Below are 23649 nucleotides of genomic sequence, written 5' to 3' on the forward strand. Positions count from 1 at the left end.
CTTTAGAAATTTATTGTTTAATGAGTGCTGCATTAAATAATGATCATTGTTTACTATTTTTAGTTAGAGTTTAGTAATCCTAGTTAGATTTATTACTTACATGTATGTATAGCTCTGCCATATTTCTCCCAGATGAGAATCCTATGTTAAGTCCATGTCTTCATGAAATCTTCATGTGGGGCTTGTGACTGCACTCAGTGTGCTACATGCCTCAACTGAGTTTTGATTTTGGTTAGAAGTTATATGTGGGTCAGCAGCTGCTTCTACTTCCTTGATTTCTCCTTTTCAACAATATTTTGTTATTCAGGTTATGTTATCCCAGATTACTTCTTTTTCCCTCTTAAATATAGGAAATGGAAAGATGTGTTTCTTCAAAAATATAAATGTCTCCCTAGAAATTATTGCAGGTAATGATGTTCTCATATCATTTTTACTTTGTTAGACTTTTGATGTTACAGGTTTCTTCAGCACAATAACCTGACCTGTTGTGGGAGGGGCAGTGTCCCTGCCATCAGAGCTTCTGTTTTTTCTTTTCTGCTGTCTCAGCTAGAGTCTTACAGACAATACCTGTTTGGATTGAAGGGAGGAAAGCCTTTCTCCCATCTTTGTGTGTACCCCAGACACTTTGAGCTCTGTCTTCCAAATGGGGTGTTTTATTTCATGTTTATTCTTTATCCTTGGGCTCTGGTCTCTGTTCAATGCCAGTGTAATACCAGATCCTATGATTCTGCTTTCTTTTTCTCTCTGGGAATCCACAGTACTTTTCCAGGTTCCAGAATTACTCATTTCCTTTCTGTCCTTGAACACCTGCCCCAAACCATAGGAGCCACAACTAATGGCCTGGCTCCCTGTCTTCATTGCCAGGCGTGTATCTTGGAGATAGATATGCCTAGTATTCTAGGTTAAATTCCAATTTAGTTAAATTCTAAACTCTAGACCAGAGCCGTCCAATAGAATTTGGAAGTGTCCTAAATCTGTACCGTCCAGTCACTAGCCAAGTGTGGCTTTTGAGCACTTCAAATGAAGCTAGTTTGATTGAGGTACTCAAATTTTCATTTAATTTAATTTTAATTAATTAGATTTAAATAGCCACATATGGCTACTGGCTTCTGTATCAGAGAGCGCAGCTCTTTGTATACCCTTAACTGAGCTGTAGTCCTCTTCTATCTTTGAAATGTTGGCCTCCTTTGCCGTAGCGTGCGGTACTAGATGGGTCCCATGTAGAGAGGTGAGGGAGCAAAGAAACACCAGCTTAGCCAATCAGCTTGCTTATCAGTGGGATGGTAGAAATTGCAGCTGAATTTCCCTCATTATCCATGGTTGATTAGGTGATTATCAGACTCACGCTCCAGTCTAAGGAAATGTCTTTAGGTCTCTGCAAACTTGGACAAGAAGTGGAAGAAAAAGAAAGAGCATAAAAGTTCTGTATAAGCAGCATCTGCCTATAGACCTAGTTCTGTTTTTTGGAAGAGAGAAAAATCTGGCAAGTGAATACAGGTGGTGGCCATGGAAAGATAGAGGATTATGGGCTTTGGATTCCTTTTTTGAGGATGGGAAATAGTGTATATGTTTGTAAGACAAGATCAGTATGGCTGTGGAGGAGGAAAGATAAACATAAACGTTTATTTAAACTAATAAGACTGGTTTGTGGGTAATTATCATGGAGGAAGTAAATTGGACAATAAATTGGGTAAACCTGAGGGTCTGCACTCTCACTTAGGAGGGAACCTGGATATGCACTTCTTGTAGTGCTGAATGATGGTTGCAGTTAATCGGGTTGTTGGACAAAAGGATTGATCCTGCAAAGGGAAGAGGCTGTCCTTTGGGTGCATGGAGTGAAGGTGACCAATATGAGTTTAGTCAGATAGTTGTATTAGTATTGAGGGAACTGTAATTATGGCCTAACTCCTCATGATTGAAAAGCTAACCTTCTGAGTATCCTATTTGTGGAGTTTATTAGGAAAAGAAGTTGACCAGTTATATATCAGGAAAGGGGTAAGGGAGACTGAGGGAGAGAAAGAAGGAACATTTATTGAGCACCTACTATATTTACTTATATTAATTATTCAATCAACTAAAAGCCCATAGGTAAGTAGATTATCCTTATTTTATATGTGTAATGAGGTTGAGAGACTAACTTGCTCACAGCTGGACAGAGTGCCTGACTACACTATCTGTGTTCTTTCCACTAGAGTTAGGGCATCATCTTGTGATCCTAAATTATAATTCAGATATGTCTGAGATGCCTGAGCACTTGTGTCATGAATAAGTAGGTGGCAAATTCAGGAGCAGAATGAATGGTTTTCAGGAGGAGATTTTTATTTGAGTAACTGGGTGGTAGAGGGGCTTCTGGGAGACAAGGGTGGAAGAACAGCCTGGTTTTCCAGCTTCCGGGATTCATATTTGAGCCCTGTAGTGAGAGGAGCTGAAGGCGGAAGGTGAAGGATCCGTTTCCATGAGCACCTCTGAGAGGCGCAGGGATATGAGCAGCCCTGCTCTGTAGGAAGCTCGGTGACAGAGCATGTTGTGGGTTAGGTTGGGAACAGGGCATCTTCTCCGCTGCTGCTCAGATGTAGCATGTTGCCTATACAGTGGGCACTGCAGGGAAACCAGCATCACTTTGGCATCTTGCATATTCAGAATTGGGAAATAAATGGCACCTATGGCTTGGGTGACATCATTCTCATTGACACTGTGCCAGTTATAACCTTCAAGTGGCCTTTACAACTGTGGACATCAGGAAGGTGTCTCAGAGAAGAAGATGACAGGATTATTTAGGAGATCAGAAGTCCTTAGTGGGGTAGAATTTGTCAGGAGATATAGCTTCCATATTATGCAAGTGGGGCCATGAACTGGTGAAAAATACTAAAAACTTTTATTGTGAAACATTTAAAATATATACGAAAGTAGAGAACATAATATAGTGAACTCCTTTGTACCGTCAGCCAGCTATAGCTGTTATCAGCTTGTTTCTTCTGTAACCCCAATGTCAGGATTTGAAATTTTAGTTTACAGTTTAACATAACTTCACTTGTACTCCCAGGCTAGTGAGTCCCAAAGGAGCTCAGGATAAAGACAATGTTATATTTTGTTTATTTATTCGTATCTCAACTACTTCCAAAGAGAATTTGAAGTGACTGATGATTAAGGTAAGAGTAAACACTACACACCTACCAGAACGGCTAAAAAGAAAAAGATTGAAAGTGCCAAGTGTTTATGAGGATGTGAAGCAACCAGAAGATAGATTACTGATGGGAGTGTGAATTTGGTATAGCCACTTTGAAAAACGGTTTGGAAGAACTTACTAAAACTGAGTATATACATACTCTCTGTCCCAGCAATTCCATTCCTAGGCATATAGTCAACAGTAATGTGTATCAGTGTTCAGTAAAAGACGTACTAGAGGGCTTCCCTGGTGGCACAGTGGTTGAGAGTCCGCCTGCCGATGCAGGGACACGGGTTCGTGCCCCGGTCCGGGAAGATCCCACATGCCGTGGAGCGGCTGGGTCCGTGAGCCATGGCCGCTGAGCCTGCGCGTCCGGAGCCTGTGCTCCGCAATGGGAGAGGCCACAACAGTGAGAGGCCCGCGTACCACAAAAAAAAAAAAAAAAAGTACTAGAATAGTCTTGTTGTAGCGCTCTATTACAGCCCCAAACAGGAAGCTATCCAAAGAGCATCTGCCAGCAATAGAACGGGTAAATAAATTGTGTTCTATTTACACAATGGATTACTACACAGCAATGAAGAGGAATGATCTGCAGCTAGAGGCAACAATATTGATAAATTTTACAAGCATAATGTTGAACCAGAGAAACTAGATGTAATAGAGTACAGATTTTCCTCAACTTAGGATGGGGTTACATCCCAATAAGCCCATTGTAAGCTGAAAATGTTGTAAGTCAAGAATGCACTTAATACACCTAGCCTACCAAACATCATCGTTTAGTCTAGCCTACCTTATATGTGCTCAGAACACTTACATTAGCCTACATTGTGCCTTACGTTAGGCACAGTCATCTAACACAAAGCTTATTTTATAATAAAGTGTTGAATATCTCGTGTACTTTATTGAAACTATATTGAAAGTGAAAAACAGAATGGTTGTATGGGTATAGAATGGTTGTGAGTATATCAGCTGTTTATCCTCATGATTTTGTGGCTGACTGGGAGCTGCAGCTTGCTGCCACTGCCCAGCGTTGTGAGAGATGATCATACCACATATTGCTAGCCCAGGAAAATATCAAAATTTGAAGTACAGTTTCTCCCGAATGTGTATCCCTCTTGCACTGCTGTAAAGTCGAAAAATTGTTGTCAGACCATCTTAAGTTGGGGACTGTCTGTATTTTCTGGCCCTTTACAGAAACAGTTTGCTGACTCCTATTCTTGTTAATATTACCAGGTATAGTTGAGGGAGTCCTGACTAACTAGGAAGCCTGGGCTCTGGCTCTGTGACTTTGGACAGATCACTCAGCTCCTCAGGATTTATGTCCTGAACGAGCAGGTGATGAGCTGTGCTTCTAGGAGTAGCTCCAACTACAAATTCATTTTTTCCTTTAAAAAAAAAAAAGCTAACTTTTTGCCAAGGCTTACAAAATTTGGCTTCTTTCTACCTCTCTTGCTTTATTTCCTTTCCTTGACTTCACTTCAGTCACACTGGCCATCTTGGCTATTCCAAACATACTCAGCTGTTTTGTACTTCACTGCCTTTACACTTCTTATTTCCTGTTTGGAGTACTCTTCTTCCACCTCTTTGCATGGCTTACTGCTTATCTCTCATTTCTCTGTTCAGAGGTCTCTGTTTCAAAGAGATGACCTCTATCCTCTTTTCTAACATAGCACTCTCATACTCGGTCACTGCTCTTTACCTTGTTAATTTCTTTCACTTTTTTCCCCACAAAAAACAATTTCACAGTTTCTTTTATCAGAACTTATTTCCTTTATCTGTGTGCTTGTTTATTATCTGTCTCTCCCACTAGAATGGAAGTTCCACGAAGGCAACTACTTTGTAAGTCTGGTTGCTTGCTATGCCCCTTGTGCTTAGTACAGTCCCTGGCACTGTTGAATGATTGGATTAATTATTTAACTATTGCAGAGTCTTAAAGGACTTGGTAAAATGGTAGATTTTATTTCAAATGCAAATAAGAGCCCTGGAAAAAAAATTAAACTATTATTATAGCTAAGTTGATTTCAATGGCTTGTTGTTTGCAGCTGCTTTTATAATGATTTAAATTCTTCCACAGAGCTGTCAGGTATGTTTATATAATCATCCTTAATTTACATAGAATGTGAAGTCATAAGTATACTGACTTCTTCCAAAGCACTGTGGTTTACTGAATTTCTGGGATTTGTAAGTCAATGTGGCTTTTGTTTTTGTTTTTTAAATCAACTTTTGGAAAATTTCAGGCATTTTTTTCTCTTCAAATGTATTTTTTGCTGCCCAGTTTTTACTCTCTTCTCCTTCTGGGTCTCCAATTAATGTATGCTGGACTGTTTGATGTGTACAGTTGATTTTCCTGTAGTCTTTTTTTTTCCTCTCTCAGTTCTTCAGATAGGATGATATACATATATATATGTTTTTGGTTTTTGTTTTATTTTCCTTCTTTCTTTTTTTGGCCATGCTGTGTGGCATGCAGGATCTTAGTTCCCCAACCAGGGATCGAACCCATGCCCCCTGAAGTGGTAGCGTGGAGTCTTAACCACTGGACCGCCAGGGAAGTCCCTGGTTGATTTATATTGATGTCTTCAAGTTCATCCACTCTTCTACCATCTCTGATCTTCTTTTAAGCCCATCCATTTCTTTTTTCAGTTCTGGAATTTCCAGTTGGTTCTTTTTTTTAAAAAAGTTTCATTACTCAGATTCTCTGTGTATGCTGTGTGTATACCATAGATATTAAAAGTAAAATCTTTGGGGCTTCCCTGGTGGCTCAGTGGTTGAGAGTCAGCCTGCTGATGCAGCGGACACGGGTTTGTGCCCCGGTCCGGGAAGATCCCACATGCCGCGGCGCGGCTGGTCCCGTGGGCCATGGCCGCTGAGTCTGCGCGTCCGGAGCCTGTGCTCCGCAGCAGGAGAGGCCACAACAGTGAGAGGCCTGCGTACTGCAAAAAAACAAACAAACAAACAAAAAAAGTAAAATCGTTGAACATATTTTCCTTAAAGTTTTAAAGCATATTTATAGTAGCTACATTAGTTAATCTGTTAAATCCAATGTCTGGGCCATCTTGGGATCAGTTTCTGCTCACTGCTTTCTGACTTGTATACTGGGCATTGTGAATAGGATGTCACAGACTTGAATTCTCTTATCCTCTGAGAATAGTGAGTTTTTTCTGTTTTTTAAATAATAGGTAGATTATTTGCTGGCTTATGACCTTGAACTTGTTTACGTTTGGTTTTATGCTTTGTTGAGAGCATAAGGTATTTCCCAGATCTAACTCCCAGGAGGACTCAGTTCCCAGCCTCTGCCTCCTACCTGATCAGGGCTTATTTTAGGCTTCCTTAGAGCAGGTCTAGAGTAGGCCTTAGTCTCAGATCTGGTCTTTATTCCTAGGGCTCTGCCTTTTGGGTGTCTCAGTTGGATGCCCAGAGTGTTAACAAGCTATCGAAGTATCAGTGTGGTTTCACCACTCTGACTGGGCCAGAACTCCTAGGAGTTCCATTGCCCCTCAGCACTGTCTTCTACTTACCTCTGTTCCATTCTTAACCCTTTAGCAGTTCTCTGGTAAGCTTCATCTTGCCTTGTACATGTGTAGCCCAGACCTCAGGCAAGGATTCTTGGAGAACTTCCACAGTGGGGCCTCCCCTCCACACAGTTCTCTTTTCTCTTGGGGTTTGCCCCACCGATTTCAACTGCTTAAACTCTGATATTTTCCTCCTTAGCTCAGCGGACTGCTTCACTCTGCTTGGACCATTTCCTCTGCTTGGAGTATTCTTTCTTCAACCTTATCCTTACTGTGCTTGGACTTCAGCTCATTGCACCATAATCCAGAAATGTCCCCAGGCAGAAAGCTGGGGTGATCATGGGGCTCACCTCATGTGTTTCCCTTTCCTTAGGAACCAGTCTTTTACCCATGGTTTAATGCTAGAAAAAGTTGCTTTATGTATATTTCCCACTCTTATGATGGCTAGTTTAGTACCAGTTATTTTGTCATATCCAGAAGTATAGTTCTGAAGGCTGTTCTGTTTGGAGAGGAATGAATTCTTAAAAAGAAAATCATATTTTATTTTAGACATTTATTTTTCATTTCCTGAGTCAGTGCTTATTTATTGCCTGTCTTCTGTTTGCGATTGGCACTAGGCACGTAAGGGGAACGGAACACAGTTTCTCTCCTCAAGTGTACTTTACTAATGATAAGGAGGCAAACAAATAGTAAGTTCGAGTCTGGGTTTTTTTTTAAATAACTTTCATTGAAGTATAATATACTTGGTCACAGTATGGTTCCCACTCTGTCTCCAATTTGGTAACTTATTATATAAGGACAAAGAAGTTAACCCAACTCTTCCAAAGGAGAGGCTTTGGTAGTAGGATGTAAGCTGTAAATACACTTTTCTAAACCACTATTTCTTTTTTTTTTAAAGGTTTATTTATTTATTTAATATTTTATTTTTGGCTGTGTTGGGTCTTTGTTGCTGTGCGCAGGCTTTCTCTAGTTGTGGTGAGCGGGGGCTACTCTTCGTTGTGGTGTGTGGGCTTCTCATTACAGTGGCTTCTCCTATTGCGGAGCACGGGCTATAGGTGCGCGGGCTTCAGTAGTTGTGGCACACAGGCTCAGTAGTTGTGGCTGTAGAGCGCAGGCTCAGTAGTTGTGCCGCATGGGCTTAGTTGCTCCGCAGCATGTGGGATCTTCCCGGACCAGGGCTTGGACCTGTGTCCCCTGCATTTGCAGGTGGATTCTTAACCACTGTGCCACCAGGGAAGTCCCTAAACCACTATTTCTTAACGATTAACCATTACTTAACCATTTGCCTTATTTTGAAATAATTAGCAAGAGCTGTAAAAATGCCATTTTGCCATTGAGAAATTTTTTTCACTAGAGATGCAGACATCAGATATCTTAATGTATTTATGATATTAAAAATTTTCTCTCTGTCTGACTTCTATAGCGTATTTAATAATCAAAACAAATTTTTTCGACTTTCATTTTTAGAAGGTCTCCCTAATTAATGGAAACAAACTTATCTAAACTCTGTTTCATATATCACCACTGACAACCTGATAATCTTCAACTCAGGCCTTTGGCTATGGAGTGATTTTTGCCAGCAGTCACTGATAATGATGTATGAATTGGATGTGAAACAGATTCTACTAAATTTTCATTGGTTGATATAAGAACATCATTTTAACAATGATTGTTGTTTATTATGGTAAAAATATCTAAGATACAGACTTGCAGTATTGTGCTTTCAGTTTGCTTGTCATTTACTATTGTCATTTGTGATCAGATGGTAATAGCCAACCTTTCAATTCTTTTGAGACTGTTTCTCCACACTGCTGCTGTTTCTTCTGACCCATTCATCCCATCCCCCTCCCAATTGCATTTTTAACAAAATAGAAACACATATTATCTCCATTATCAAAGAGAATATGTTTGCCTCCTGCTTCCATTTCCTTTGTATCTTTTAAGATACAATTGAAAATAATTTTATATGTGTACCAAAAGAATGTATATATTAATGGGTTTGGGCTAAGACAATTGTGATAAATGTTTTGGAATTGCATAAGGAGTACATATATGTTTTGATTTGTTGATAGGAATGATCACAGTATTGTGAGTTCGAAGCTGAATAAGTGATGGTAACATCACCGAAGTGCCCAGTCCTACAAACATGGCTTTTTACTGACAATAATTTTTTTGACTGTTGTATTGCAGCTGTTGAAAATGGACAGATAGATGTGTTAAGGCTGCTACTTCGATATGGAGCAAATGTTAATGGATCCCATTCTATGTGTGGATGGAACACCTTGCACCAGGCTACTTTTCAGGTAAACTCTGAATTTATTATTTCATTTCCTTGTAAATTGTGTGTTTTACCCTTTTAAAATGACAGTTCAATACAGTTTTTGCTTCCTACTTGCCTGTGATTTATGATGGTTAGTGCAGTACAGAAAAGGCAGTCTAAATGCTAACGGTCATTCTGAATAAGCCAACTGCTCTAGTAGTTCTAGTAGCTTTGGGCTGCAGGGATTATCTAAGTTTTTCAAATGTTGATAGCATAGTTAAGAGACCATCAGAATATTTGGGATATAAATTGATAGCAATGGCTTATTTTATTTATAGCACTGTGTTTAGAAACTGTGATGACATCTTAGTGCTTGTACTTGCAAACTAATTTTGCAGGATTTTATAAGGATTATAATTCCTAGAGATTCCCAGTGTTTTATCTGTTTATGTTTAATGTTCTAGCTAAAGGTACAGAATAATCTGATTGTTTAACACTTTCTTCCCATCCACCAATACACTTTTTTTCCTTTAGTGAGGATAAAAAATATACACACACACAACAATAAAAAAGATATCTTCTATTTTCTTTGTTTTCTCTTATTTAAAATATGAATCTGTGCCTTAGGAAAATGCTGAGATCATAAAATTGCTTCTTAAAAAAGGAGCAAACAAGGAATGCCAGGATGACTTTGGAATCACACCTTTATTTGTGGCTGCTCAGTATGGCAAGCTAGAAAGCTTGAGCATACTTATATCATCGGGTAAGACTAATTCATTGGGTAAGACTAATCCATTGGCCTTTACACTGTTAAGATCATGAGTTTTAACTTTGTATCTTCTTAGGAAGAGTAATTCTTGACCAGATATAAATCAGGTTCTGGAATTTATGGTCTTTTATGTTAGTGGTAAATAAGAGTACATACAAGTTCATTTATAAGCCTGGTTACTAAGTCTCTATTACTAACATAATACATTGCGCAACTATTAATTTATCTGAGTAGGACCATAATGATCTATCATTAAAGCAGGTTTATTGGCAAGTTAAATGATGGTGCTGTCCTTTATTATAGGGACCTGAGCAATTCCAACTTTCTAGGGTATAAGAAAAAAAAAGACTAGTATAGGCTTAATTAATTTTTTAGATAGTTATTTTGTATATTAACCCTTTGAGTTGTATGTTTTGATCAATTGTGTGATATTTAAATGGATTTATTTCAAAGCATGTTTATACTTTATTATGTTAATAAATAGCAACAGAAGCCTGTTAAAGGATTCTCAGTGACAACGATTACACATTCAACATTGTCAGAGAGGATGGTGTTCAGGTGGCATTCTTACTCTGTGTGACATTTCTGTGACCAGAAACTTTTGTTATGTAAGAGCTTTTCAGTTCTTCCAGACACTGCGTGTGCACTCACACTGCTAACCTGACGAAGCATGGATAGTCAGGAGCGATGGGAAATACACCAGATTTGCCACCACGCAATTTTTTTTAATACTTAGACTTTTCACATATCTTCTGTAATACCTAAACTTTCAATAAATTACCAAAACAAAGTTTAAAGTTGAGAGAATCCCCCAAATCATTTGTTCAAGCTTTTTTTTTTTTTTTTTTTTTTGTATTAAGAATCCCAGGCTTGGGGACTCCCCTGGTGGTCCAGTGGTTAGGAATCCGCCTTCTAATGCAGGGGACATGGGTTCGATCCCTGGTCGAGGAGCTAGGATCCCACATGCCACAGGGCATCTGGGCCCATGTGCCACAACTGCAGAGCCCGTGCACCACAACTAGAGAGGCTGCATGCTGCAACTACTGAGCCTGTGTGCTCTGGAGCCCACATGCCACAACTAAAGAAGAACCTGCATGCTGCAACTAAGACCTGACACAGCCAAATAAATTAATTAATTAATTAATTAAAAAAAAAAAAAAGAATCCCAGGCTCTGAGCATTTAAGTGCCTTGCCAAAGATCTAGAAAGTATTCCCTGGCAGAATCAGGACTTGGATCCAGGACTTGTGATTTCTCATCTTCCTTCTTCTATGTTGTACCTTCCCAAGGACTGTTGTGATGTATTCTGCGACTTCCAGTCCGTAAGTTCCAGTTATTAGTGTGTAGGTAATATTTAGAATGAAATAGGTTAAACTGCAGCTAATGACTCCTCATGCTGAGCCTGTCTCCTGGAACACTAAGCACCTGTTTTGTTTTCCTTTGTTCTTTTTTTCTTCTCCTCTCTGAATAGTTATGAATGGCAAGTTGAAAAGGTATGTAGGTATGTTTATAATGTAACTATACATGTTTCTAACTCTTTAAGGTGACTTTCCTTTCAGTGAATTATCTCTCATTTTCCCAACTTTTCTACCTGTAATCTTACAAGGTCTAGTTCCTTATTCTTCCTTATACATTGAAATTGTCAATCAAAACAAAACATTGCTTAAAAGAGAAAGTAAGTAGGTTTCTTTTTTGACTTAGTATTTTCTCAGTTATAGTGTTCATTTCTTTCTGAGGCTGACAGTAGGTGAAGCCACCTTGTACAAGTCAGGAATATTCTGTGTATCTAGACATGTTGAATATCCAGTTGGAATTTCTGACAGTTCCATAAACTCTAAGTTACCATTTGTGTTTTGCATTGTTTTTACCAATTTCAGGGCTTCGGTTTATTCAAGGTATATTTATGGAACATCCGTTTAAATAAAAAAGTAGTCTTTTCCCCCTTGATGATGATGATTTTTCACTGAGCTGTATTCCAGAAATTTAAAAATTTTCATGGTCATGTATTAACACCATACTTAGCATACTTAACACATTATTTGTCAATGAGAAAAGTTTGAGGAAGTCTGCTATTTTTGAAACCTTCACAAAAATTGAGGTCACTAAACTTTTTCACATCTTTGTACACTTGGGTCTAAATAATTGATTAGATTTATGCTTAAAAAGATCAGCTTAGAAACCCATTTAAATAGACCTTTTTCCTTTTAATGTGGGCTCTGTTTATCATGCACTGGTCATGAAGAAAAGTGATATAATGAAGAGTATAGTCAACATTAGTTTAAAGGCATAGCCCCCATGTATATCATATCTACTGGAATTTTTTTTTCACAAATCTTAGCCTGAATCAATTAGTGGCATCTGTAAAGTCTCATAATTTAGATTTTTTTCTTATCCTTTCAGTAATGATCAGAAATGTTATCCATATTTGATGGTTTGCATTTTTCCTTTTTTAAATGATTGCTTACTGGACCCTCAGAGTGCTTGTTGGAATGAAATGAATCCTTCATTGAATAAGTTTCTTATTTTAGCTTAAAAATGAATTCTAAAATATTAATCACTTGTTTTCATGCTGATATAAAAGTAAAAACAATGTAAATGATTACCAATAAGTTATAAAAATTAATATGTTTTAACAACAGTATCCACTAAGGAAGAAAAGCTATTGTACTGTGAAACCCTTTTAAGGCAACTGCTTTGAAATTTTTGTTAATTATTATTATTTTTTGCATTAAGGAGGGTTATATGTTAAATGTTTATTTTAGGTGCAAATGTCAATTGTCAAGCCTTGGACAAAGCTACTCCCTTGTTCATTGCTGCTCAAGAGGGCCACACAGAATGTGTGGAGCTTTTGCTTTCCAGTGGGGCAGATCCTGATCTTTACTGTAATGAGGACAATTGGCAGTTACCTATTCATGCAGCCGCACAAATGGGCCATACAAAGTAAGTGTTAAAAATGGAAAATAAAAATGGTCTCATAATTCAAAGGTAATAGAAATAGATCTTCTGGGCCAGACCCTTTACCTCCAGGCATAACCCTTGGTATTCCCTTCCCTACTGATCTGCTGGGTGACTAGATCCACTCCCCACATTTGTCCCCCTTGCAATCCCAGCAACTCGTAGTCTTGCCCTTTCCTACTGTGAGGCAGAGTGGCCCCAGGGGCTTTCTCAGGGTAAGTCTTCTCTCTGACTTCTTAAGCTGTGGCTGTACTCTCCCACTCCTTTCCAGTTTTGTGCCAGGCATCTTTAGGTATTGATCTGATGGCTTTATTCAACTTATTTTTGTTACCTCCTTGGCCCCAGGAATGTTTTGAGTTTGTGATCTCTTTTGTGTGGACTGGGTAGTCCTCCACATCTTGAACCCTTTGACTGGACTTCTCTTTGTCTTATTTCAAATTCAACTTGGTACTTTCCCCTGCTTCTATTACTCTTCTTCCTTAGCCAGAAATTCCAATGAAATTTTTGGTATTGTCTGAAGAGAGAGAGACTTAACGAAAGTTGGAACTCCCTGAAATTGGGGGTTCCAGGAATCTCAGAAATTATTAAACCTGGTTATACCTGTGAGAATATGGCAGCCTGTCTTAACATAGATTGGTACAGTTTTTTTAAATATATATTTAAAGTTTTTAGAGTTATACTACTACAATAATAATTTTATAGCTCTTGTTAGTATTATTTAATTTAAAAAGTAATAGTGAAATGGTCTTGTCTTTAGTATGTATACATAGTAGGAAAACAGATGCTGTAATTGGGTTATTATGCCACTAGGTGGCATGGTATTTTACTATTTCCTTAAAGATATTTGTAATCATGTTTGTGCCCTGTTGAAGAGTATAATTTTTCCAACTCATTTAAAAAAATTTAGCACATTTATTACATATGAGAGACACTAAACAGATTCTTTATTTTAACAAAGTAGTTAGGCTTAAAAATTTGATGTTTTTCTTAACTGTTGATTGTTTATTTAATCATAAATCTTAGGTACAATTATACTCTGAGCTTTAAATTGATACCAAAACCCTCTTGAGAATTTGTCCTCATTTGTTCTCAATTTTGAGAATTCTGTTTGTCACTGATGATTTCCTTCATGGTGAAATATAACTTCTCCTTAAATATTATCTTAGTCCTACCTTACCTAAGGAAAAGTAGCAAAGAGAAAGAATGTTATCAATTCTTAATTTATTCTTAATTTTTAAATAAATCTGCCTTAATATTTAAAGAGCTCATCTTCTTTTCTGAGAATACAATATTTTAGCAGAATTTCTGACTTCTTCCTGATGACAATACTATTCATTTCATGTCACTCACCATCTTAAAAAATTCTTACTGATTAGAAAAATAAAACTTTGGTTGCTACTCTATGAAGGAAAATAACTTGTTTTCTTGATAACAAGTTTATATTTAGTATAATGAAGTTTTAAAAAATTTATTAGATCCTAAAATATCTAATATAAAATTTGAATTTTGGGGAAGAAGGTGGTTGTTGGTGGGAAGGTAAATAATTCGTGAAAAATAAAGGACTGTGTGTTATCTGTTTACTTTTATGGGAATGTTATTTAGCTCTGCTTCAGATACCTTTAAGGATCTTTCTATTAAGCAACAATAATGAGTGTAACATTTCAGAGTATGTAGCTTGTAATAATTTACTGTAGATAGAAAGTACACTGAAGACAGAAAGACTTTTTAAAATCAATCAGTGGGTGACTCAAAATATGTGCTGTAGAAATGTCTGCACTTATGTACATATAAAAGCATTATATACCCCTGAATTTGTGTATTTGCAGAATCTTGGACTTGTTAATACCACTTACTAACCGGGTCTGTGACACTGGGCCAAACAAAGTGAGTCCTGTGTACTCAGCAGTGTTTGGAGGGCATGAAGAGTGCCTAGAAATGTTGCTCCAGTCTGGCTACCACCCAGATGCCCAGATGTGCCTCGTCTTCGGATTCAGTTCTCCCATGTGTATGGCTTTCCAAAAGGAGTATGTATATTTGCTGTATTTTTATTCTTTTTTGCTATATGGAGATGTATTTCCAAATGACTTTCTTTTGTGAAGCAGTATGTCTTAGAGCTAAATTTTTAACTTAAAAACAAAAAACAGACAAAAACAAAAGCCTTCTGTGATGCACCTTGTTAAGTCAAACTATAATAAAAATTAGGTGATAATGTCAGATTTTTTTCCTTCTTTCTTTGGCTCTGGATTATATTTTTGGTGTAGCAATTTTAGAGCATACTTTCAATATATTAAAGTAAATGCAGGAATTCTCTGATATCCTTGGTCTTCAAAACAATTTAAGAATTAAAACAAACTTTAAGTTGCACAATGAATAAGGGCTGAAGATTTAATGTATAATGTGGTGACTGTAGTTATAATGTGACTATTATATAATTGAAATTTGCTAAGAGTACAACTTAAATGCTCTTAAAAAAAAGAGGTAAATATTTGAGGTGATGAATGTTTTCACAATGTATATGTATGTCAAATCACCACATTATATACTTTAACTATCTTACAATGTTATTTGTCAGTTATACCTCAGTAAAGCTGGGAGGCAAAAAGATAAAAAAGTTAAAAATATCTTTGTCAAGTATGATATTGACCCTGTGTCAGGCTATTTATCATTTGAAATTTATATTTACAAGACTTGTTATGAACTTAAAATAAAACTTTAGTTTTCTAGATATTCCTGCATTTTTAATGTATTTGGTATGTAGCGTTTATTTCTGTAGGTCACACTCAGTTTAAAATTTTTTTTTTTTTTTTTGCGGTACGCGGGCCTCTCATTGTTGTGGCCTCTCCCGTTGCGGAGCACAGGCTCCGGATGCGCAGGCTCAGCGGCCATGGCTCACGGGCCTAGCCACTCCATGGCATGTGGGATCCTCCCGGACCAGGGCACGAATCCGTGTCCCCTGCATCAGCAGGCGGACTCTCAACCACTGTGCCACCAGGGAAGCCCTAAAATTTTTTTAAATATTTCTTTTGCTTATCTGCCATGATGCTGTGAGTAGAATAAATGAAGAATTACTGATAGATTATTGATTAGATTCTGGCCAAGACTTGTCTATAATACCCCTAAGGTTTTTAAATAGACGGTAAGAATAAGGCTATGTGTAAGAAAAGCCATATTGAGTAAAATCTGTCCATGCAATAATGGACTAAGTTGTGCAGGTAGTTGCTGTTGTTTTTTAATGACTCAAAAGAGTTTGCAAGCTTACCTCAAATTTCATTGGCTTTCCTGAATTCACCATTATGGATTGCTAGCTATGACTTAATTTAAACATTTATCAAAAACTTATTTGCTAAGCTTTTCAGTCTCTACCCTCTTGTAATATTTGCTATGTAAAATAGTAGTTCATTTCATTTGTTCTGAATTTAAGCTTCTATGTATACACTGTACTCTGAGTATTTGGGGTTTTGGTTAATCTGAGTATCTGGGGTTTTGGTTAATCTGAATATCTGGGATCCACTCTATGCATAACTTTCATGATTTCGTGGTATACCTCCTTAGGTTTTGTCTTTATAAACAGAGGAGCCCTAATTATTTTAGTTTACCTCACTAGGGCTGTACTGATGACTTTAGTTGATTCATTTACCTTTCTCTGTACATATCTATCTCCATTGTATTTTATTATTAGATCAGAATTGAATATTTTTTTAATAAATTTATTTATTTTATTTATTTTTGGTTGCCTTGGGTCTCCGTTGCAGTGCACGGGCTTTCTCTAGCTGTGACGAGCGGGGGCTACTCTTCGTTGAGGTGTGCAGGCTTCTCATTGCAATGGCTTCTCTTGTTGTGGAGCACAGGGTTTAGGCGCGCGAGCTTCAGTGGTTGTGGCGCAGGCTTCAGTGGTTTTGGCGTGTGGGCTCAGTAGTTGTGGCTCACAGGCTCTAGAGCGCAGGCTCAGTAGTTGTGGCGCACGGGCTTAGTTGCTCCACAGCATGTGGGATCGTCCCCAACCAGGGATCGAACCCGTGTCCCCTGCATTGCCAGGCGGATTCTTAACCACTGCGCCACCAGGGAAGCCCCTGAACATTTTTTTATTTGATCAGAATGTAATGGTTTTGTATAGTTTTGTATAGTTGTATGTCTATGTGTCCAATGTAACAATGATCTGTTTTAGTGTTCATCTTACTTTTGGAGGAATATTTTTGGTCCTGATCACAGCACCTAAGCTCATGCCTCATCATCTTATAAGTGTAATTTAAATTAAACATATTAAACCATAGCAGTACCCCTGTTAACCCCGAAACACCTTAAAATTAATGTTTTTCTGGCCTGAGAAATCAGGTAAATAGAACCCTGTGGAACAGAGCGTATGAGGGGAATCCTGGAGAAGAGAGAGCTGGAGAAGGGGTTCTCTTAATTCTGTGTACAAACCTGCATATGTCCAGAGCCCATCCAAGCTTTGAATGCACAGGACAGACGTTGAAAAGAAGATTTGAACTATCACCCAAGTCTCAGGCCCCTGAATGGTACATTTCATGGGGCCAGACGCAAAGCAGCATAGCAAAGGCTTGAGAACTGAACCAGCAGTCTGTAGAGGTGAAAAAGAAATTGTAGTCTAAACCTAACTAGGTTATATGCCTGCTAAAATAAACAAACACAATCAGTATTATATTCAAAAGATTATAACAGGACCCAGGCCTAGAGTTTACACACAGCATTACTGTTCGTAATGTCCAGGATACAGTCTAAAATGACTTGACATATGAAGAACCAGAAAATATGACCAGTTTTAGAGGGAAAAGACAATTAACAGGTGTCAACCCTGAGATGATCTAGATGTTGGAAATATTAAATAATTGAAAACAGCTATTATAATGGTGCTTAATGAAGTAAAAACACTTGAAATAAATGGAAAGGTAGATATTTTCAGCTGAGAAATAAAAACTAGAGCCAAATGGACTTTTTAAAACTGAGAAATATAAAATCTGAAATGAAAAATTAACTATATGAGCTCCATAGCAGAATGGAATTGACAGGAAAGAGTCAACTTGAAGATAGACCAATATAAATTATCCAGACAGAAGAACAGAGAAGATGACGACTTGGGGGACAAAAAGGAACAGAGCCTCAGGGACCTGAGAGACAGTATGACTGGGGTTGACATTCATGTCATTAGGGTCCAGAAGGGAAGAGAAAGAGGTTGTGAACTGATAATGGACGAAAACTTCCCAACATTGGATAAAGATGTAAGTTTTATAGATTTAAGAAGCTCAGCAAACCAAAATAGGATAAACCCAAAGAAAAGCATGCTCACCAATAATCAAACTGCTGAAAACTAAAAGTAAAGAAGCAACAGTGTGGCGTATGGTGGTCTTTGGTCACAGACATGAGCTAACAAACTTTGTTTTTTGCTACTCTTGGCAATTTTGCTCTGTAAAATGGCCCTGTAGAGCATAACTAAAATCTGTTTTGGTGGCTTTAAAAGGGCTTGTCAGATATTTTCTTTCATGTGGGAACTTGTAATTGGACCAAATGTATTTTTAATTAGTAAGGTAGGTTTTCAGTAAGAAAAGTCACTGGAAAATACTATTTGTTAGTCTAAAGGAAAAAAAAGTCAAAATGTCAGAATATCTGTTTAATGAGGGTACATTCTCCTAGTCTTTCCAGTTGACTTTTTGTTTGCCTGGGCCCATGGCAGTAGACTTAATTTTGATATATCTTTGCTGTTATTACCTACTCTGCGGGGAATTTAATTGACAGGGAAACATTTCCCAAAGGAATAAATCTAAGCAATGGTAGCATCATAATCACATATGCTCACATTTAATGTGTATAAAAATATAGTACATTGCACAATTTTTGGCACACAGAAAAATATCAAGGTTAATTCTCTTCATTTCTGGAGAAGAAAGTCATTTTGCCATCCTCCATTTATCTAAAAAAGAGCATCAATTAAATTTTTAGTCTCTATATTATTAAGCTAACGTCTGGCTCTTAGTTTGCATGTCATCACTGTACATGTAATGTGAAAATCATTTGATTATTTTGGGACTCGGTGTAAAGCTGATCAAGCAAGAAAACTGTCATTCTCCCAGTAGGTTTTGTTTTAGTGTATCAGAGGGTAATATAGCCAGTGTCTGCGGAAAAATATAGAAGTTGAAAAATTCATTAATTTTTAATTTCTTTCATTAAGTATGCATCTGAAAATTTGGATTCTCTATGGTTGCATACCTAAAATTAATTAAATTAATTACAATTACTATTTTAAAAAAAAGGACCGTGGACTAAAATTTTCATTTAAAAGTAACTTTTTTGTGCTGTTTTTCCTTAACAAATGATGTTTGAATTTCCTATATTACATTTACCAATTATGAATAAGAATTTGCGTTTTAGTCACAGTAATGATACCAGGGAACTTGGAAGACTCCATTTTCCAAAATTAATTATTAGATATTCAAATTTTCAGAGTTGGTAATAGACAATGAGATAAGTTTAGTGGTATAAGTTTTGAAATTTCATTTTTATAGCAATGGTGTGTTGTTACAATAATGTTAGTTTGGCGTAAGATTGTTGTAGAAAGATTTAATCAGCACTTAGCTGACTCCAGGTATTAATGAGTCAAAAACTTTTGTTTTCTTAATTTGTATGTTTTCTGGTATTTCTCAGAGATCTAGAAATTTAATACTTGTGACCCTCCTTGCACTGTTGGCCTGTTATGTTCTAGTAAACATATCTGCTTTTACAAATAGTATAATTAATATCAAAAGGTGATGAAAATAATAAATATAAATAATGGCTCTGGGTTTTAAGTTTCCCTTCTTTATTATTTTATTCAGCTGATTTAACTTTTTAGCTCAGGATTAGCATTCTGAAACATTTTTACTGGGTATCCCTTGGAGAGGATAAGCTTCCATTTGAAGCAGTGACCCTTAGCTCTTCTCACACTCCAAAGCATGATAGAAAGGTGTCTTGTCTCCTCCACCATCATACAAAAGCATTCTTTGTCCTTTGGGGCTAACAAGTTAACAGCTTTAGTGACATGAAGCCAGTCTTTCAAGGGCATAGCTGAGTAATTCAACTCAAATGAGAAAATAGAAGAAAAAGACTCCTTTAACTGGAATGGGTGGAAGAGGAGGGAAGTTGAGAATTTCAGGATAATTTGAATAAATATTAATGCCTTTTCTATATGAATGTAGAAAGAGATCCTGGCTTAACTGACCTGATTTTGTCTGTCTTTCTAATTGATACTAATCATTGTTATCCCATTAGTTTTGTAAAAATAATTGTGTCCATTCTTGTCATCATGTCACACATGGATACATCTGACACAACCTAATGTTTTTATTTTATTTTCAGCTGACGGCTGAAAGCCATTCAGTAAAACTTATTATATGGCCTTTTGATGATTCAGCTGTTAAGTTAGTTGGATATTTTGTTGGGTAATTGAAACTAAAAGTCTCAAGATATTTGCCCATTTCTATATGTTTAAAAGAAACCTTGTTAGCATGTTGAATTTCCTTTTAAGGTGTTCTTTTATCTGGGCCTGTTTCTGTGCACATTTTTGAACTTCAAAGAGCAGTATGATGGAAAGTGTACATGCCTCCAGATAAGGTCTAGACATCACATTTTTAGTTTTTAAACTTCTCCTCTTTCTCCGTGTCTTATGATTTTCACTGTTATATAATGTGGAATCTCTTAATGTGTCACAATTTGTTCTTGATATTTATGTTAAATGGGAGGGACTACTCTAGGACTTGATGAGTTTTTCCGATTCTCCATCAGGGCTTGAAAGAGAATTTGTATTAAGTGTTAAGAGAAACACATGCATATGTCCATGTAGTTTACATTTTAACCAAAGTTTTATCTAAGCCTTAGGGTCTACTCTTCTTGCTCAATGACATATAATAATCAAGGTCATCATAGAGCACCGAAGTTGCTTGAGTTTCTGGAGCTTGTACATGTATCTGAGACCTTCTTAATATCCTTTGCAGAAGCTCAGGGTATGCTGAGAAAGTTTTATGATCCTCCAGTTTACTTTTTTATTATTCACCATATAAATGGTAGTTTTGTTGGAAAAGGGTTTATAGTGTAGCAGTAGGCAGTTTCATAAGCCTTTTAGGAGTATGCGGTTGTCCTTTCTAACACAAGGCAATGTGATAATTGGAAGAAATTTAGAGTGGGGTTTTCCAAAGTGTGTTTTGTAGAGTACTCATTCTATACATTGTTAATAGATAATACACAGGATTAAAAGGGTTCCTTAGTTAATTAAGTTTGGGAAACACAGGGTTAAGCAATGGTAATTAGATTTCTTTCCTGGAGGGCGTCTAACAATTTTTCTTATGGTGTTGTGTTTTATGAATTCCTAAGGGGGAATGAATCTACAAAAGTTTGAAAAATTTGGAAAAACGGAATGAACTTTACAATAAATACACTATTGTTCCTGTGTTTACAGACTTTTGGGGCATTTTATACTCTCTTTATTAGGCTGTTTTCAGATTAACTATTGGATCCATTGCTTTAATTCTAAGGGTACTACTTCTGAAAGGTGTCTGGAGGCTGAAGAAAAACACTTGACCATATAAGTTGAAAATTTAAGTTCATCCTGTATTTGTCCTTTATGGACTAGTGTATATTATAAAGTGTTTCTCAAATATTTTCATTATGGAGGCTTTTTCTCATATATCATTTTTCAGGGACTAGTGTTCCATGGAACATACTTTGGGAAACATAGGTCTGGCCTTAAAATAATTCTCAATTTGACTGTTTCATGAAGTGTTTGGTTTTTATAATGTAGGAGAGATATTTCAGATATTTGCTGTATCTATCATATTCACTGTTAGATTTTGGTTTGATATTATTATCCCAATTCTACCAATTACTAGCTTGACTAAGCTCCAGTTTTTACATCTAGAGTGGAGATGATAATAAAACTTACTTTTTAGGGTGATTGTGAAGATTAAGGCAAATCTTCGGTGTAACACATTTAACATACCATTTATTCTGGTACAGAATACATACTCAATAAAGTTTGTTATTATAGGGAATTATGTGCACATGTTCCTCTCACATTTAGAGATGGATGGTTGGTTTATCTGTGGCCTTGTCCTTAAAATTTTCTTAACATGAGCCACGTCTCGTTGCTATATTTGAAACTTGAATAAGAAAGCCTCTTGGTTTTGTAGTTTTATTCTAAACAGAAAAAAGGCTCTCTAGCTATCTGTAGCACTTAATCTAACAGGGTGCATTTAGGGCTCCCGTTTACCTTTGTATTCTATAGCAGAAAAACTGTTCTTTAAGAGCTAAAGTATCTATGGTTAGGCCATTGATGGTTTCAAATTGCTTGAGGGAAGAGTTTAGCCAGTCCCTGAATTGTACATGTAAACACAGATGCCTTGAAAATTAAGTCTTCTTGAGAATTATGTATCACATTTGTAATAAGGCAATGTCTTGAGCTTTTCCAACTGTTTACCTACATGTTTACTGGAATGTGTTCAACAGTCCATATCATGTGTTGATTGTTCTGTAGTGGAATCAGCAAGTAACAACTGTAGTAATAACGAGAAGCTAGTTAAATGAGGTCGAAGTAGTTGAAATAAACCAATTATATTGGTTATAACTGTTTAGAACCATCTAAACAGTTATAACTGTTTAGAACCATCGGTCAGAAGTATCAATATATCCTTTAGCATTTCTTGTAGTGCAGGACTGTTGGCAACAAATTCTTTCAGCTTTCCTGTATCTGAAAGGAGCCAGAAGAAAAAATACATGCATACAGGGCTCTTTTCAAGAACACTGATATGAATGATGGGAGTTTCCTGGAACAAATAGCAATATATGGTAGACAGACAATGAATTTACTACTTTTTATAAAGAAATTTAAGAATTATAGATTTTTCTTTTCTAATTGCTATGCATATTATTAATAATAAAGAGAATTACCGTTTAATCTTTTAACTGAAGAAAAGAGCACAAATTGGAGAACAAATGAAATAGATTTACAAAAATTTACATGGGGTAGGTGACATTTTACTTATGTATATAGTGTTTTAACTGCCTTAAAACCTTGATTTCAGGTTCTATACATAAGTCCTCAGAAGTAGGAGGTCTCACATGACAATGGTTTAAATGTTTTACATTCATTTTCTCTTATTTTTATGACTTCATTATGTAGAGTTCTATAATACTATGATTAATGAAATATTTCTTTTTTATTTCTAGTTATTTAAAATAGCATTAATGCCAGTTTCAGAGGGAGACTAATTTTATTCTTGCATATTTTCTTTCATAGTTGTGTGTGTAATGAACATACATGTTTATTGAACTTTGTTACAGTTAAAATTATATCATAAACAGTTTTTAAAATGTGGTCACACAACCATCAGAATTGTAGTTTTTGATGACTGTCATATTTTGCACTTACAGCTCCTCTGTTAAACATTTAGGTAATTTCTGTTTTTTAAAAATTTGTTTTTAAAAAATTATAGACAATACTATGGTTAATATATTTGTGCAAATAGGATATAATTTCTTTTTTATTTTGTCTCTTGGATAAATTCCCAGGATTTATGTTCATTATATTGTATTTTAATTTGTGTGGTATTTTACTTTACATATCATTTTATTTTACAAATACTTATATAATGCTAGTTCTGTGTGCCAGAAAGTTTAAGTAACTTGCTCAGAGTCACACAGCTAGTAAGTGGCTGAGCACTCTGGCTCCAGTCTGTGTGCTCCTTATAACTTTGCTATGAAACCTCTTTTGATGCTTTTTTTTTTTTTTTTTTTTTTGGCGGTACGCGGGCCTCTCACTGTTGGGGCCTCTCCCATTGCGGAGCACAGGCTCCGGATGCTGGGCCATGGCTCACTGGCCCAGCCGCTCCGCGGCATGTGGGATCTTCCCGGACCAGGGCACGAACGCGTGTCCCCTGTATCGGCAGGTGGACTCTCAACCACTGCGCCACCAGGGAAGCCCTCTTTTGATGCATTTTGCCAATTAGCTCT

General features: G+C 36.8%; 1 protein-coding gene across 4 annotated transcripts in view; it reads left to right on the plus strand.

The window, feature by feature from the left end:
* The window catches only part of ASB3 (ankyrin repeat and SOCS box containing 3), a 155092-nt gene that overhangs the window by 107477 nt on the left and 23966 nt on the right, over window positions 1-23649 (plus strand). For all 4 annotated transcript variants that reach the window (XM_049695965.1, XM_049695964.1, XM_004286516.3 and 1 more), the window contains 4 exons: window positions 8866-8978; window positions 9563-9698; window positions 12465-12642; window positions 14484-14681. In XM_049695965.1, coding sequence (XP_049551922.1) covers window positions 8866-8978; window positions 9563-9698; window positions 12465-12642; window positions 14484-14681 — 625 coding nt within the window. The remainder of the gene's footprint in view (window positions 1-8865; window positions 8979-9562; window positions 9699-12464; window positions 12643-14483; window positions 14682-23649) is intronic.

Source organism: Orcinus orca, chromosome 13 (assembly GCF_937001465.1).
Source record: "Orcinus orca chromosome 13, mOrcOrc1.1, whole genome shotgun sequence".
Classification (NCBI taxonomy): Eukaryota; Metazoa; Chordata; class Mammalia; order Artiodactyla; family Delphinidae; genus Orcinus; species Orcinus orca.